The sequence below is a fragment of the Balaenoptera physalus genome, assembly GCF_965194825.1.
Source record: "Balaenoptera physalus genome assembly, chromosome: 5".
Taxonomy (NCBI): domain Eukaryota; kingdom Metazoa; phylum Chordata; class Mammalia; order Artiodactyla; family Balaenopteridae; genus Balaenoptera; species Balaenoptera physalus.
Genome location: NC_138884.1, coordinates 147,090,120 through 147,105,359, shown reverse-complemented (window position 1 = coordinate 147,105,359; position 15,240 = coordinate 147,090,120). Strand labels below are relative to the sequence as shown.

At 53.2% G+C, this 15,240-nt stretch overlaps 1 protein-coding gene across 5 annotated transcripts in view; it reads right to left on the bottom strand.

Moving 5' to 3' along the window:
* SORCS2 (sortilin related VPS10 domain containing receptor 2) overlaps nucleotides 1–15,240 on the bottom strand; it is a 557,426-nt gene that overhangs the window by 87,345 nt on the left and 454,841 nt on the right. For all 5 annotated transcript variants that reach the window (XM_082462103.1, XM_082462100.1, XM_082462101.1 and 2 more), the window contains one exon: nucleotides 2,904–3,068. In XM_082462103.1, the coding sequence (XP_082318229.1) occupies nucleotides 2,904–3,068 (165 nt within the window). The remainder of the gene's footprint in view (nucleotides 1–2,903; nucleotides 3,069–15,240) is intronic.

The following is a 15,240-nucleotide window of genomic DNA, read 5'->3' as shown; positions in this document are numbered from 1 at the left end:
GCTCCAAAGGAAAGCACCCAGGGCAGAGGCAGCCCGTGAGGCCAGGGAATTTCAGGGACATCCTGAAATTCAGTCAGTTAGCAAGGACCAGACCTTGGCACAAGACTTGCTTTGGCCAGTGATGTGTGAGGGGGTGTGATGTATTCCAGGTCAAAGCAGATACACTAAACTGAGGACCAGCAAGGAGGCCAGGTCCTGTAGACAGCCATGGCTCAGGCCAGCCAGGAGTCTGCATGTGGAGGTGTCTGACCTGGGTGATCCCTCTTGGTAGAAATTCATTCATTCATTCATCCATCCAGCTGCCATCCATCCATCTCCATGATCCATCCACCCCCATGCATGCGTCCATCCTCCCATCCATTCATCCGCCCATGCATCCATCCATCCACACATCCATCCATCCACCCATCCATCCATCCACCCATCCATCTATCCACCCATCCATCCAGCCACCCATCCATCCATCCATCCACCCATCCACCCATCCATCCACACATCCATCCATCCAGCCACCCATCCATCCATCCAGCCACCCATCCACCCATCCATCCACACATCCATCCATCCGTCCACCCATCTAGCCACCATCCATCCATCCATCCACCCATCCACCCATCCATCCACACATCCATCCATCCAGCCACCATCCATCCATCCACCCATCCATCCACCCATCCAGCCACCATCCATCCATCTATCCATCCATCCACCCGTCCACCCATCCATCCACCATCCATCCATCCTTCCATCCATCCATCCATCCACCCATCCACCCATCCATCCAGCCACCATCCATCCATCCATCCACCCATCCATCCATCCATCCATCCATCCACACATCCAGCCACCATCCATCCATCCACCCATCCATCCAGCCACCATCCATCCATCCATCCACCCATCCATCCATCCATCCATCCATCCACACATCCAGCCACCATCCATCCATCCACCCATCCACCCATCCACCCATCCATCCACCCATCCATACATCCATCCATCCATACATCCATACATCCATACATCCACCCATCCATACATCCACCCATCCATCCACCCATCCACCCATCCACCCATCCATCCACCCATCCATCCATCCACCCATCCACCCATCCACCCATCCATCCACCCATCCATACATCCATCCATCCATCCATCCACCCATCCATCCATCCATCCATCCATCCACACATCCAGCCACCATCCATCCATCCATCCATCCATCCACCCATCCATCCATCCAGCCACCCATCCATCCATCCATCCATCCACCCATCCATCCAGCCACCATCCATCCATCCATCCATCCATCCATCCACACATCCATCCACCATCCTTCCATCCATCCATTCAATATTTTCAGCCAGGAACTTGAGGTAAAATGGTGAAAAAAACCAGGCATAGCCCTTACCCTCAAAGAGCTTACCCCAAGCGTGTGTGTACAGTGCAGACAATAATCAAATAGTGGCACAAATACATAATTACAGTCCTGGGAAAGAGAGGCACTGGAATCTGGGAGAGTGTGGAACGGTGGGTCCCAAGCAGGCCTGGGGGCTGCCAAGGAAGCTCCTGATCTGGACGGCTTCCACCTGCTCCAGACCCAGGCTCTGCCTTCTCCACCTTCTTCCACCCCTGAGGGCTGGCCCTGTGTAGACGCCATCCACAGGCTCCTTCTCTCTGGCTTCGGGTGGGATTCAGACCACGGGAGGCACCAGCAGAAGACCGGAGGGCGGGAGGGGAGAGAGCTGGGTGCCATGACTCCTGCTCTCCGACTGCCCAGCCGCCGTTCCTAGGGGCTGAGCGACCCTCTGCTGGACCAGCCTCCTCCTCGCCCTTTCCTTATGACTCTGGGGATCTGGCCTCCTACTGGGCAAGGTGGTTGGCTGAAAAAGGCCCCCCAAAATATCCATGGCATAATCCCTGGAACCTGTGAATGTGACCAGATGGAGAAGAAAAAGACTCTGCAGGTGTGATTCAGTGAAGATGTTTAGATGGGAAGATTATCCTGGATTATCCGGGTGGGGCAGAGGGAACTTTCACACACACGCACACACACGCATGCACACACGGGTGCGGCAACGTGAAGATGGGCAAGAAGACTTGAAGACGCTGCTTTTGAAGATCCCAGTGACCCCTTCACACGCCACAGAATTCCAGAAACTGGGAGAGGCAAGGGAGGGGTCCTTCCCAGAGCCTCCAGAGGGAGCGTGGGCCCACAGACACCTTGGTTTTGGCCCCATGAAACTGATTTTGGGCCTTTGGTCTCCGAAACTGTGAGAGAATACATTTCTATTGTTTTAAGCTATCAAGTTTGTGGTCATTTCTTACAGTGGCCGCAGGAAACCGACACAGGCCTTTCCTACAGCCAGGGTGGCCCCTCCTCCACGGGCCCTTAGCAAGCTCCCTCCTCAGCCCCAGGGTCTCTCCTACCCCACCCACGCTGGCCCTGGAGAGAGCCCCCCATTACGCTCTCCTCTGTCGCCCTGTGAAGGTGCCCTGTGTTCCTGGGGCCCTGCCGCTCAGCCCCTCAGAGGAGGGGATGCTGATTTGGGATCTGAAGGATGATTCACTCTCATGGTGGAGGTGGAAGAGGCCTCCAGGCTGAGGGGAGGGCCTGGCGTGGGAGGGTGCGTGGAATGTTCTGGAAGGCCCTGTGGCTGGACTGCAGAGAGAGGGGGACAGAGTGGAAGGGTCCCCACAATTATCCACCATCTATCGACCGGCTCTCGGGCCCATTTGTGCCAAGCGTGCAGCTCACCTCCCCCGCTCGGTTCTCCTGCAAGGCCTCGAGCTCCTGGTGGGCATCCAGCCACACGGCCCAGGGGAGATGGGGATGATGGGGGGTCCCGGGCCCCACGTGATGGAAGGCTCCATGCCCTCGTGCGTCACCCAGGCCTGCTTACCTTGCCCTCCCGGGTGTAGGCCAGGACCTTGTCCTCTACCCGGGGGTGGAAGATGAACGTCTCCACGGAGAAGGGGATGACCTGCTTCTGGAAGGTGGCGCCCTCGTCCGTGCTGAGGAACAGGCTGTGGTCCCGGTCGCTGAGGGAGGCGCTCACAAGGATGATCTGAAACACACAGTGGGGTGTGAGGCCTCCCCGTGGAGATCAGGCGACGCGTCTAAAAGCCAAGGGCTGCGGGAGCTGCCAGAGGCCGGGAGGGGGCCTGGAATGGGTCCCCCGCAGCCCCCAGAGGGAACCAGCCCTGCCGACACCTGGCTTCGGACTTCCGGCCTCCAGAACTGAGACGACAGATTCCTGTGGTTCGAAGCCTCATCTGTGGTACTCTGGTACGGCCGCCCCAGGACACTGACCTGCCCGGCTGACAGCTCTACAGCGGGGAGGACTTACTGTCAAGTACACCCAGGAGCAGGGGCCATTTGGGAGCCTGCCTCGCCCTGAGGTCACTTGGTGGAATGACAGGGCCCCTCGGAGGGACACACGAGAGCTCCTGTGTCCCTGGTGCCAGAGAAGGTCGACCGGCCCGGTGGGCTGCGACAGTGCCAGGAGCACCGGCACGCGGGGTGGAGGGGCCGCAAGCCGCGTGGTTCACCACCCAGCGCTGTGGCCCCGACTCCCCCCTCCAGCATCATCAGAAGGTCCGTTCCCCACACAGGAAGCCAGGGGGCCTCCTACACACGGACCTTGTAGCAACTTCATGGTTCCTGGGAGCCCCAAGGAGACACCAACCCCCTAGCAGGGTCCCCAGGCCCTTCCTGGACCGGCCTCCCTCCCAGCCTCCACTTGCACCCTGGCCATGCCCAGCATGGGCCACAGCCCCACCCTGGGGTGGGCCTTCCTCACCCCAGGCTGGGTTGAGCTCCTGCCACAAGGCTGCTGGGGACCCAGGACTTGCCCATCACATGCTCACCCCATTTCATGGAAGCGGCCTCTTCTCCAGGGACTGAGGCCCTGTTGGGCCAGGGGCCATGTCTGTGGAGGTCACTACTGACCGCCTCCCTAGCCGCCCCCCCTGCAGGGCCTGGGCACTCCAGCCGTCAGATGAATGAATGAGGGAATGAGGGGATGAATGAATGAACCATGTGTGCTGGTGGAGTAGGGGGCTGGGGGCACACACTCCGTCTCCAGATAACCCAGTTCAAATCCATGTCTCTGTGACCAAACACCCTCTGTGCCTCAGTTTCCTTGTCTACAAAATGGGTGGCTTTCCCCGGGAGGGCGTGAGGCAATGAGATGCCCCCCAGGATGGCCTTCCTCAACCTCCGACACTGTTCTAGAAGACAATTAAACACACACAGCACAGCTCAATGAACTGCACAGAACTCCTGTGTCATGTGAACAAATGATAACCCAATGTGTTCTTTCTTTCCAGGGAAACCTAACGAGCTCCCCAGGGGCGGTCATTCATCTCCTCCAGCACAAAAGCCTTCTGTCTCCAGCAAACGGAGGGTCGTGGAGCCTGATTCCTGCAAAGATTGTGCTCTCAGATGTTCCTCATGGTGTGATTTACAAGCAGGAAAAATGGGGCGGGGGAGAATGGTCAGGGGAGCCAGAGAGCGTGTACAAATGTTTACAGAGAATGTTTAGTGACAAGAGAGCTCATGCACACATGACATTTAAAAAGCAGGGCACAAAACTATAAGTGAGTCTAATTTCTGTACATTTCACATTGACAAAATTGTAAGGAAGTATATTATAATTTTGTCAATGGTAGGTGTATAGAAGTAAGTATAATTTTATCAGTGGAAAATGGATAGAAAGAAGAATGGAAGGATTATTATTCGGCCATAAAAAAGAATGAAACTTGCCATTTGTGACAGCATGGATGGACGTTAAGGACGTTATGCTAAGTAAAATAAATCAGAAGGAGAAAGCAAGTACCATGTGATCTCACTTATATATGGAACCTAAAAGGAAAAAGGGGGAAAAAAACCAAGCTCACAGATACAGAGAACAGACTGGTGGGGGGAGGAGGGTGGGCAAAACGGGTGAAGGGGATCAAAAGGTACCAACGTCCAGTTATAAGATAAATAAGTACGGCATGGTGAGTATGATCAATAAAACTATACTGCATATTTGAAAGTGGCTATGAGAGCAGATCTTAAAAGTTCTCATCAGAAGAAAAAATAATTCTGTAACTATGTATGGCGACAGATGTCAACTGGACTTATTGTGATCATTTCACAAGACAAACATCGAATTATTATGTTGCACGGCTGAAACTAACATAATGTTGTATGTCAATTACATCTCCATTTTAAAAAAAGAATGGAAAGAAACACAGGGGGATGTTAATAGTGGTGGGTTTAGAAGGATTTTTTAAAAATTTTAAATAAACTTTTTAGTTTAGAATAGTTTTAGATTGCAGAAAAGTTGCAAAGATAGCACAGAGAGTTCCCATATGACACACACTCCGCTTCCTCTTTCATGAATAGCTGACGTCAGGATCATACATCTGTCACCACTAAGGACCCAACATCGATACATTGGTCTTATCTAAACTACACACTACATTTCACCCGTTTTTCCACCAACGTCTTTTTCTGTCCCTGTTCCAGGTTCCCACGTGACGTTTAGTTGTCATGTCTCCTCCGGCTCTTCTGGGCTGTGACAGTTTCTCAGGCTTTCCTTGTTGTTGATGACCTTGGCAGTTTTGAGGAGGACTGCTGGCTGTCTTGTAGTAGTTACCTCCCCATTTGGGTCTGTCTGATATTTTTCTCGTGCTGATGCCGTGGTTCTGGGTTTTGGGTGGGGGGAAGAAGCAAAATGAGGGGTGCCTCCCTCATTGTAGTGGACGTGCAGTGGACGTGACCTGTCACCGATGATGCCGCCCTCGCTGGCCAGGTGGCACTGGCCAGGCGTCGCCCTGTAACGTTACTCCATTCCTCCCCGCCTCCATCCTGTCCCTTTGGGAGGAAGTCGCCTTGCGCAGCCCACACCTGGGGGGGAGGAGTGGGAGGGGAGAGGCAGGCGGCCCTCCTGGAGGGTGGAGTAGCTACATACATTATATGGAATTCTTCTGCCTGGGAGATTTGTCTTTTCTCCCTCCCATTTATTTACTTATTCAATCATGTATTTGTATCACTATGAACCCACAAATATTTAGTTTATGCTTTGAGTTGTATTTCAATAATATTTTCTTATTTTGCTTCCCAAATAGGTCCAGCTCTGGCTACTGGGAGGTCTTTTGGGGTCCTGTGTCTCCTTTGACATCGTCCTTCAACTCCTAAATGTTCTACACAGAACCTGGCTTCCCTGGATAATCAGGAAAAATGAAATAGATCACCAAGACTCCTTCCACATCTTTCCCGGATACAGCACGGTTCATTCAGTATCCACTGGACACTCTCGGCCTGGCTCCGCGCCCCATCCCAGGGCAGCAACTCTCACGCCCGGCTCCATCTGGGCCGTCTGGCCAGGGAAGCTCGTTAAAGCACTTAGCTCGTGATGCATTTTCCACAATGTTTTTACAATACAACTATTTACTTATTTACCTCCCCCACTAGACTGTGCCCCCTGATCTCAGGGGTAGGGAATCTTTTGGTTTCTCTAGCACCCTGCACAGGCCTGACCCCAAGCTGTCGGTCAGCCAAGCCCTGACGGATACACGAAGGAATGCACGCGTGCATGCATGAATGAATGAGCAATTCCAGCTCAGTTTGTGACTCCTAAGAGAACTGTTTGTTTTTATCCTCTGGGAGGAAAACATCCTTAGGGATATTTAAGTACCTGGAGAACAGAAGGCATAAATAATCTCATTCACTTATTCCTGTTCACCACTCAAAGTTTCACACAGCAATGAAGGCTCATTCGTTCGTTCATTCATTCATTCTTCCACAGTTGCTAAAACTGCAAGGTCAAACAAGGATTTAGGTATGCACAGGGCTTTATGGGAGCAGAGCAGGGGGAAAATATCATCCAGGTGCAGAACAAAAGGAAGGGCTTCCTGGAGGAGGTGATACCCAGACGAGCCTCGAAGAATGAATGGAAATTTGATCCAGACTCAGGGGATGGTGTTTCAGGCAGAGAGGACAGCATAACCAAAGGCAAACAGGCGGCGTCCCAGCTGAGACCGTTCACATCCTGACCACCTTTGTGTGTCTTGTTCCCTTTGGCTGGAATGCACAGCAGCATCAAGACACCCCCAACATCACCACTGGTAACTCAGAATCAGATTTTAAAATCTCAAAATGTCACAAAATCCAAGCGTGATAAAATGAAAATGGTTTCCTTGAAATTTTCTGAGTCCTGAATTCTGGGCAACTTCAACAAAGCTGAATGTTTCTCATTTATTTTTGGCGTCCCTGCTTTGCCGGTGCCCCCAGCATGAGTGTAGCCTGTTTTTATGATGGGACATCCTCCCCCTTTTATCTGCTTATCAAACGCCTCCTCATCCACCGAGGCACCTTTAGAAGGTCACCTCCTCCAGGAAGCCTTCTGTGATACACATCCTCCAACAGTTTTTCTCATCCCTCCTCTGCCCCTTCCCCCAGCATCTTGTACATTCATTGGCTCCAGCCCAACATTCCTAGGGTTCTCTGCAGGGAACCCTCGGAGAGCCTTCCTTTCCCTCCAGTTGGGGAGGCTGTGCAGCCTGGCAGGGCCCAGGTCCTCATCATTGCCATCCAGCCCGGAGCACGGGACCTGGTCCAAGAAATGGGTATTGGTTTTCCCACACAGAATGAGGGCTCTAGGTATCGGGTCGCCTCTCCACGACAGCCCTCAGTTATAGCCAAGGCCCTACCCACGGTGGCAACTGAGGCGGAAGGAAAAAGAACCTGAGGAAGTGATTCTGGCCGGGGGCCCAGCAATCTGTGGTTGTGGGCTATTTTTGGCCTCAGAGTGGGACAAGCCAGGAAAGACGGGGGAAGGAAAAAGTGATGACAAGGAAAGGATTATTGGAGCAAAGAAAACAAAGCAATTAGCATCGTGCAGAGAGGAGGCTGGCAGATTGTTCTTCCAAATTGGGAACTGGACAATTTTAAATGGTGTATTTTCACTGCTTACTATTCTGGGGAAACATATGGCACCCGAGCTAGGTTCTGGGGGCCCTTGAGGCTGGGTGTCTCAAAATCAGAGGCAACACAGTTGAAGACAAATATTTGATAGATTCATTGGACTAATGGCCAGCCCATCTGAAGCATGAGTGCCAGGGTCTAATTTGCCAGGCCAAGTACAAAGTGCAAATGTGGGGCTCCTTGTTCAAGAGGAATTAGGAATTTCAAGATGGTGCCAGTAGAGCATCAAACCAAGCACAGATCCTCCTGCGATGGCCGAGGTCACACGCCCATAAAGTGGGCTCTTTCCAAAGCTATTCAGTTAATAAACTCTGGGACCAGGAGTAGCAGTAGCCCCGGGGCCTGTTAGGAACACAGTGTCTTGGCCCCATCCGGACCCGCGGGATCAGGGTCTGCATTTTCTCATGGCCCCTGGTGAGTTCTGAGCGCCCTCCCCTTGTCGGCGGGGGAGCTGCTTTAGGCCGCAGCTCCTGCTGGTTTCGGCCCTGTGTCCATTAGCTGTGCAACTCTGAGCACGCTGGTGGGCCTGGCCTCTGCTCCCCACCAAGTGACAAGGAAATAACCATTGTGACCTCGAGCCCTGTTCTCGGGATTTTACTCCTCCCAGCCCTGCTCTCAGCCGCGCTGATGGGGTCCTGCAGGATGGGGGGACCCATGATGACCCCGGGAGTCCAGGCCGCGCTGCTCGTGGAACACGTAGCCCACAGCAGAGGCCTGGTTGGACGGGAGCAGGGCAGGCTCTGGAGGCCCACGGAGCTGGGCTTCGACCCTCCTTTGCTCCTGTGAGCTGTGCAACCTTGGGAAAATGACTTCACGTCTCTGAGCTGCAATGTCCTCCTCTGTAAAATGAAGATAGGAATTACCATGGCAGAAGCGAGTTGAGAGTTAAAGGAAACAAAGTATATAACAGACTACCCCGGCGGTCCAGTGGTTAAGACTCTGCACTTCCACTGCAGGGGGCAGGGGTTTGATCCCTGGCCAGGGAACGAAGATCCCGCATGCCATGCAGTGGGGCAAAAAAAAAAGCCACAAAAAAAACAGACTTAGCATAGTCCTGGGCCATGGCAAACCTGCCGTAGACGACAGTGGGTTTATTATTGCAGCATTTTTTAAAGAAGTTTGGTTCACCAAACACCTCCATGGTTCAGGGTCCCAGTGCTGAGGCAGCTCAAAGGCGGTGGTGAGAGAGACAGTCCAGGGAGCATATGATTCCCTCGCACCAGGAAACCCCAGGACAGACGAGGACAGAAGGCAAAGAAGCTGTCCCCAGGGTGAGTGAGCCATCTCTCTAGGGGGTGAGAGGTGGGCCAGGGCACCTGAGTTTGAGTGCCTCCCTAACTGTATACCCTAGAGCCTCCCTTGCCTCGCCCTAGGCCTGACCTTGCGCTGGGGGCTTCCTGGAGGGGGTGGCACCTGAGCCAGCCCTTGAAGGATGAAGAGGAGTTCGCTAGGGGAAGCCAGTGATGGTGGAGTTCAGTGGGACCGGCACATCGATTCTGAATGGGAGTGGCAGGGCGCTTCTTCTGAAGGAAGTCACCAGCTTGGGGATTTTGTTTTTTTCAGATCACATTATTGACATGTGCTTTATTGGATATGCTTCCCCGACCACCAAAGTGTATCGGCAGGTCCGTAGATGAGATTTGCTCCCCACTATGCAGGACTTATGGTAGAAATGGGCGGTGGAGGCCTGACACCGGGCAGCAGGCACAGAGGAGGGCCAGCCCAGTGCAGGACACAAACGTGGTACAAGTCACTGTGACACGGAGTAACAGGAGCTGCCATCGAGCTGGCATGCAGCATGGATGCAGGCAGAGAGAGAGAGACAGAGCTCCCCAAGGTCCCCTCCCGGTGAGGACGGAGCAGGGGCACTCGACTCCCCGAAGGCCGAGCTCCCCGGACCAGTCTGAAGGCGGCTGGGCAGACAGGCCCTGTCTTCCCCCAGCCTCTGCATCACCCCCATGGAACCCGTGTTAAAAACAGATCTGCTTAGCTCTCTCAGCCGGGATGTGCTGGGTGGGAAGCCTGCAAAGTGGCCGGGGCTCGGATGTGTGGTAATTAACAACCCTTCTGTTACTTCCCATCCAAGACTGGCAGCCAGCCCCAGGGCCCTGCCAGCATCTGGTTGGAGAGATGCAGGAAGTACTAGCAGGGCAGCTCTGAGGCAGCGTAGAGATGACGGGCAGGGGCAGGTGAGGGGTGGAGTGCATCGCTTCCTGCACTTAATATAGCACACCTGCTAAGTAGGTGCGACCATCCCCATTTCTCAGATGGGGAAGCTGAGGCCAGAGAGCCCTTGTGGGTTCACACCCAGCTCTTCCCTGTGTCACTCATCGGCATCACATCATGGCCAGTGATGTGACTGCATCAGCCCGGAATGTAGCAACAACACGGGGGTCCTGATGCAACAGACGTGGGAGAGTCCAGACAGATTCCCCCCACTCCCATCCCAAAGACTATTAGGCATGGCTTCCAGACGTCTGCAGGTCCGTCCCAAGTTTTGGGGATGATTTCTGACCACATGAAGGGGCAGAGGAGGGCGGCGGCAGCGGAGGGAGTGCCTTTCTTTTCCTCTTCATCTTTGCTTCCTCTCCTTGGTCCACCATCCTATTCTTTAAGACCATTCACCGACTCATGCAGCTGTGCCTCGGGCCCCAGGCTGGGAGATGAACCTCACAGGATCCTTGCCCCGGAGGAGCTAATAGCAGACAAGGGAAGTCATTTACTGGTGTGAGCAGTGCCCTGGGACAGGGGACCCCGAGAAGGGAGGCCCCTCCCCCAGGCGGGACTGGAGGAGAGGAGAGGCCGTCTGGAAAGTTTCCCCGAAGGTGAGCTGCACGCTCAGGAAGACGGCGGGAAGACTGCGTGAGATGCCCACGTGGGCCTCCTGTCTCCCTCTTGGCCAGGTCAGGAGACCTGCCTGAACCTGGCACCCTGGACGCCCTAATGGGACCCTTCAACACGGGCCTGTCCCTCCCTGCGTGCCCGGATCACGTGCACCTGGCCTCCTGCTCGGACCTGCCTGCCTGAATCACCCCTGCACGAACCAGGTGCCAAGTCACCTTCCCTGGTCCCCTGCTGGGCCTCTAACCCATCTCCTCCAAAAGGTGGTGCCAACGTGCCAGTCTGCCTCACAGCGAAGCTCATGCAAATCATCGCTGTCGAACCTCCGAGTTAAAAAAGGAAAACAAACAGCATCCAGAAACTACTTCTCACCTCCGCCAGAGCTCTGGCTGAATGCGCCACAGATGTCTGGTTTCCATTCAGACTCTTCATCGAGGAGAGGATTTGTTTTTAATCTTCTCTTTACCAAGTGGAGCCCTAAAAGGGTTCCCTCCCCACCCCCGGCGATGGGTGTCATCTGGAATTACCTTTCTATTTGAAACCCAATCGCCCAGTCTATTCCTTGCCAGACAGATGTGCCCAGCTGGGGACACAGAAAACTTGGCTTTGACGCCAGGAGAGGCAGACAGTGGAGACAAACAAATACAGGTGGCATCCACCCCCGGCTCTCAAATTAGAATCTGTGCAGAGCGTCTTATACACGCCGGTGTGAGTCACGATGAGCAAAAATAACTCTTCTACCCAGTGCTTCACTCTTGTGGATGAATGCATCTCCTTGGGCTACTCAGCACAAACGCAGATCAGCTACCCAGAGTTTTAGGAGAAAGTCACTCCATGTGATGGTTTTTGGTCTCAGTAGCCATAAGCAGAGGAGAGGCCACAGGATATGAGTCTGACGGAGATGCGGCTTTGCTCAGTGACCTTGGGCTAGTCACTCCCCTCACCTTGAAACTGGAGGCAATCATCTCTCTGGGTAGAGGTTCCAAATTAGGCACAACATGTGAAACTGCTGCAGAAACAGAAGGGCTCTTCACTACTTTGTGCTTCCTTAAACCAGAAAGGTCTATTCTTGAAGAACTTATGGATAACGGATTTACGTACACGCAAGCGTGCGGTATCATGTCCCTGCTTGAAACCCTTCAGGGCCTCTCCTGCCCCTGCTCCTGAGTCTGGCGTTCATGCCTCCCTCCCATGACCTCACCCGCTGACCTTACCTCCACACGGCCCGGGTCCAGCCGCCCCGGGCTGCTTCCAAGTCCCTAGATATATGCTGCACCCTCACACTCCCTTTGCCTGGATGCCCTGGCTGTCTCCCTCTGACTGCAGTGAGGAATAGGGCCTGGAGGGGGCAGGCCAGAGGCTGAATTGGAGGCCACGGGGCTCACCCAGGGGAGAGAACCTGGTGACCTGGATGGGGCAGAGGTCATGGAGAGGAGAGGGCGGGTGTCCATGACATTTCATAGAGTTCAGTGGGTGTGGTGAGGAGGAAAGAGACGGAGAAATAAGGGAACACACCTAAGTTTTCAGCTCGGGCAGGTGTGTGGAGGGAGATACCGTGGATGGAGACGAGGACACAGGAGGGAGAGCCGGCTTAGGGGAGATGAAGAGGGGGCCAGTTTGAGCCTCACGCTGGAGCTGACCCTCCTGAGGGTCACGCAGGTGGAGGGAGGGGCTCGGGAGGTTGGGATATGGGGTGAGCTCTGCAGAGAAATCTGCACTGGGGTAGGTGTTCGGGGTAGGTGCGCAGACATGTGACCGGTGGTCCTGGGAGTAGATGAGCCCCCCTAGGGGCTGTGTAAAGTGAGAAAAGAACTGACCTGGGATGGGGACCAGAAGGAACCCCACAGAGAGTGTGGAGGGGCAGCTGGAGGCGGGGGGATCTCCTGAGGGCCAATGGGGGGGGCAGGGAGAGTCCGTCTGCCACTGCCCCATCCCCTCCTCCTGCACTCTCACCTGGGGCCGCCAGCACCCACAGATCTCCCTGCTTGTCCCCCTCGGCCCTCGGTCCCATGTGACTGGCCCTGATGGGCTTTGCTTCACACCTGCCATCCCTCTGTCACTTCGCTCCGGCCAGCCTGGCCTCGGACTGTTCCCGTTCCATGGTCTGGCTCCAGGGGGGGCCCTTTCCAGAGGCTTCGGGGCCGCTTCCTTCTTCACTCAGCTCTGAGACCACCTTCTAAATCGGCTCTTCCTGATCCCACGATCTAAATAGGCCCTGACACCAAGGTACTCTTTTACTGTCTTAAAAGCAATTATTAACACTTTCCAGAAACATCTATTTGCATTATTTTTTAAATTGTGGCAAATATACAGAACATGGAATTGACTATGTTAACTCTCTCGGGCAGACAGTTCAGTGACATTTGCATCGTTTACACTGTGGTACAGTTGTCACCACGCTCCGTCTCCAGAACTTTTCCATCATCCCAAACAGAAACTCTGTCCCCACGAAACACTAACTCCCCACCCTCTCCTTCCACATTCTTGTGTCGTCTTTCTTCCCGTCCAGGCCCCGCACACATCCCGCCGTCAGGGAACGCGCGCGTTTTTCTCATTGCTGAGTCCCAAGCCCTCACCTGGCACAGAGTAGGTGCTCTGACATTATCTCCTGAACACCGTGGATGGAATGTATTTAAGTCTCATGTAAAAGTCTAATGTATAGGGAAGGGCATTCTATCCGTGCTGATATTCAGGCCATCTCAGCCCTGCTCAGCCATCCCTGAGCCCAGGAGTTGGACGTGTGGAGACCACATTCCCGGCCTCCCCAGCGGGCGGCCTTCACGGGACAGCCAGTAGGACAAGGAAGCCATAGGCCTCCAGCAGCGTCTGCAGGCAGGCGCAGGGCCGAAGGTGTCTCCAGCATACCCTGGACTACCCACTCGGCTGCGGCGGGCAGCTGACATCGCGGGCAGCGTTTCCCGAGGTTCCTGGGCTCCTGACCTCCTGACGTCAGCAGCGCCCCCCTGACCTCCACCCCCAGCCTCCCATCAACTGCGTCAGCCTGCACGTGTCTGCGTTAAATCCCTCCCCACTCCAGTTGCCTCGAGTGTTCCCAGTCAAGCTCTGACTGGTGATGTATGTAGAACCATTTTACCGAATACCAGTTGACCCCAATTCCCTTTCTCATACCCACCGGCGGCAGGCCTTCACGTCAGCCATTGTGTCTGCCGAACTGTTTTTTGGCTCACTCCTGCCAAAGGTCTTGAGACTTCTCAGCTCAAGGGCCAGGAGCTTTGCTAAGACGCTCCAGTGCTTCCTCAACCAACAGAGGCACATCACGAGTTAAAGCGCACTTCATTGCCAACTAAAATATTAATAGGATCTCTTGGTGAACTATAAATCAGGGCAAGAGAGACCTCCATTTGTTCAAAACATGGATCCTAAAAGAGCCTTGCAAAATATATTGAAATAGGAAGGCGAGCCCCCTGTCCCCCATGGACACCTCTTGGAAACTTATTAGGAGCTGAGTAGACGGACGTCAGGGCTTAGGTGGGTGGTCTTGCCCATCCATCCTGGAGCAGGGATATTTAGAGCCTGCCATTCTGAGCAAGATGCCCCCCACTGCCCTCCGCTTAGCTGAGGGCATCTGTAAGAACCCATGAAGCAGGAAGTTCAGGAGAACTATGCCCCAAAGACCAGTATCACCGAGGAGGAGGAAAGACATACATGTGAGATGCCTATTTTTCAATTTGTTGAAGATGTCAACACATATTTATTGAGCACCAGTGCTGAAGAGATGATGGTGAACAGGACGGGACAAAATCCCCCTCCCATGGGCCTTACGTCTGAGTGGGAGAGACAGGGAGTAAAACAAATGCAGGAATACGATGATCTCAGATAGTGAGAAGTACTATGAGAAAAATAAAATCAGGTGATTAAATGACTATATGCATATATGTGTGTCCATGTATACATACACATAAACCTGCAGTATATATGACACACAAGCTTCCATATATGTATGTGTAAAGAGATATACATATGCATGAATATATAGAAAAAGAATGAATGAAACAGTCCAGAAGGATAAAAGCACTGTGTGTTTCTGGCTGATGACACTTTGCGTATTAAGTTTTTTCTTTCTTAGAGTATGTTTCTGGTTCCATTCTTAGTATGTAATATGTAATCTAAGATGGGAGAGGTACTCAATACATATTTTTGGAGTGAATAAATACGTTTTATAAATAAATATTTTAAGATGAAAATGTGTTAAATGTGTAATCAGAAAAAAACAATAGTATACTTTTACGAAAAGAAGAATTTGCTGGTGGGCAAAGGCCTAAGAATGTGTATTCAGTTCTCTACTGAGTAGACAAGATAGGAAGAGAATTTTTTATAAATGAAGGTTTACTTCTAGATAATCCGTGAACAGTTATTAATATTTTAATTCAACTGTATTTCCTTCCCTCTCTCTACCCAAC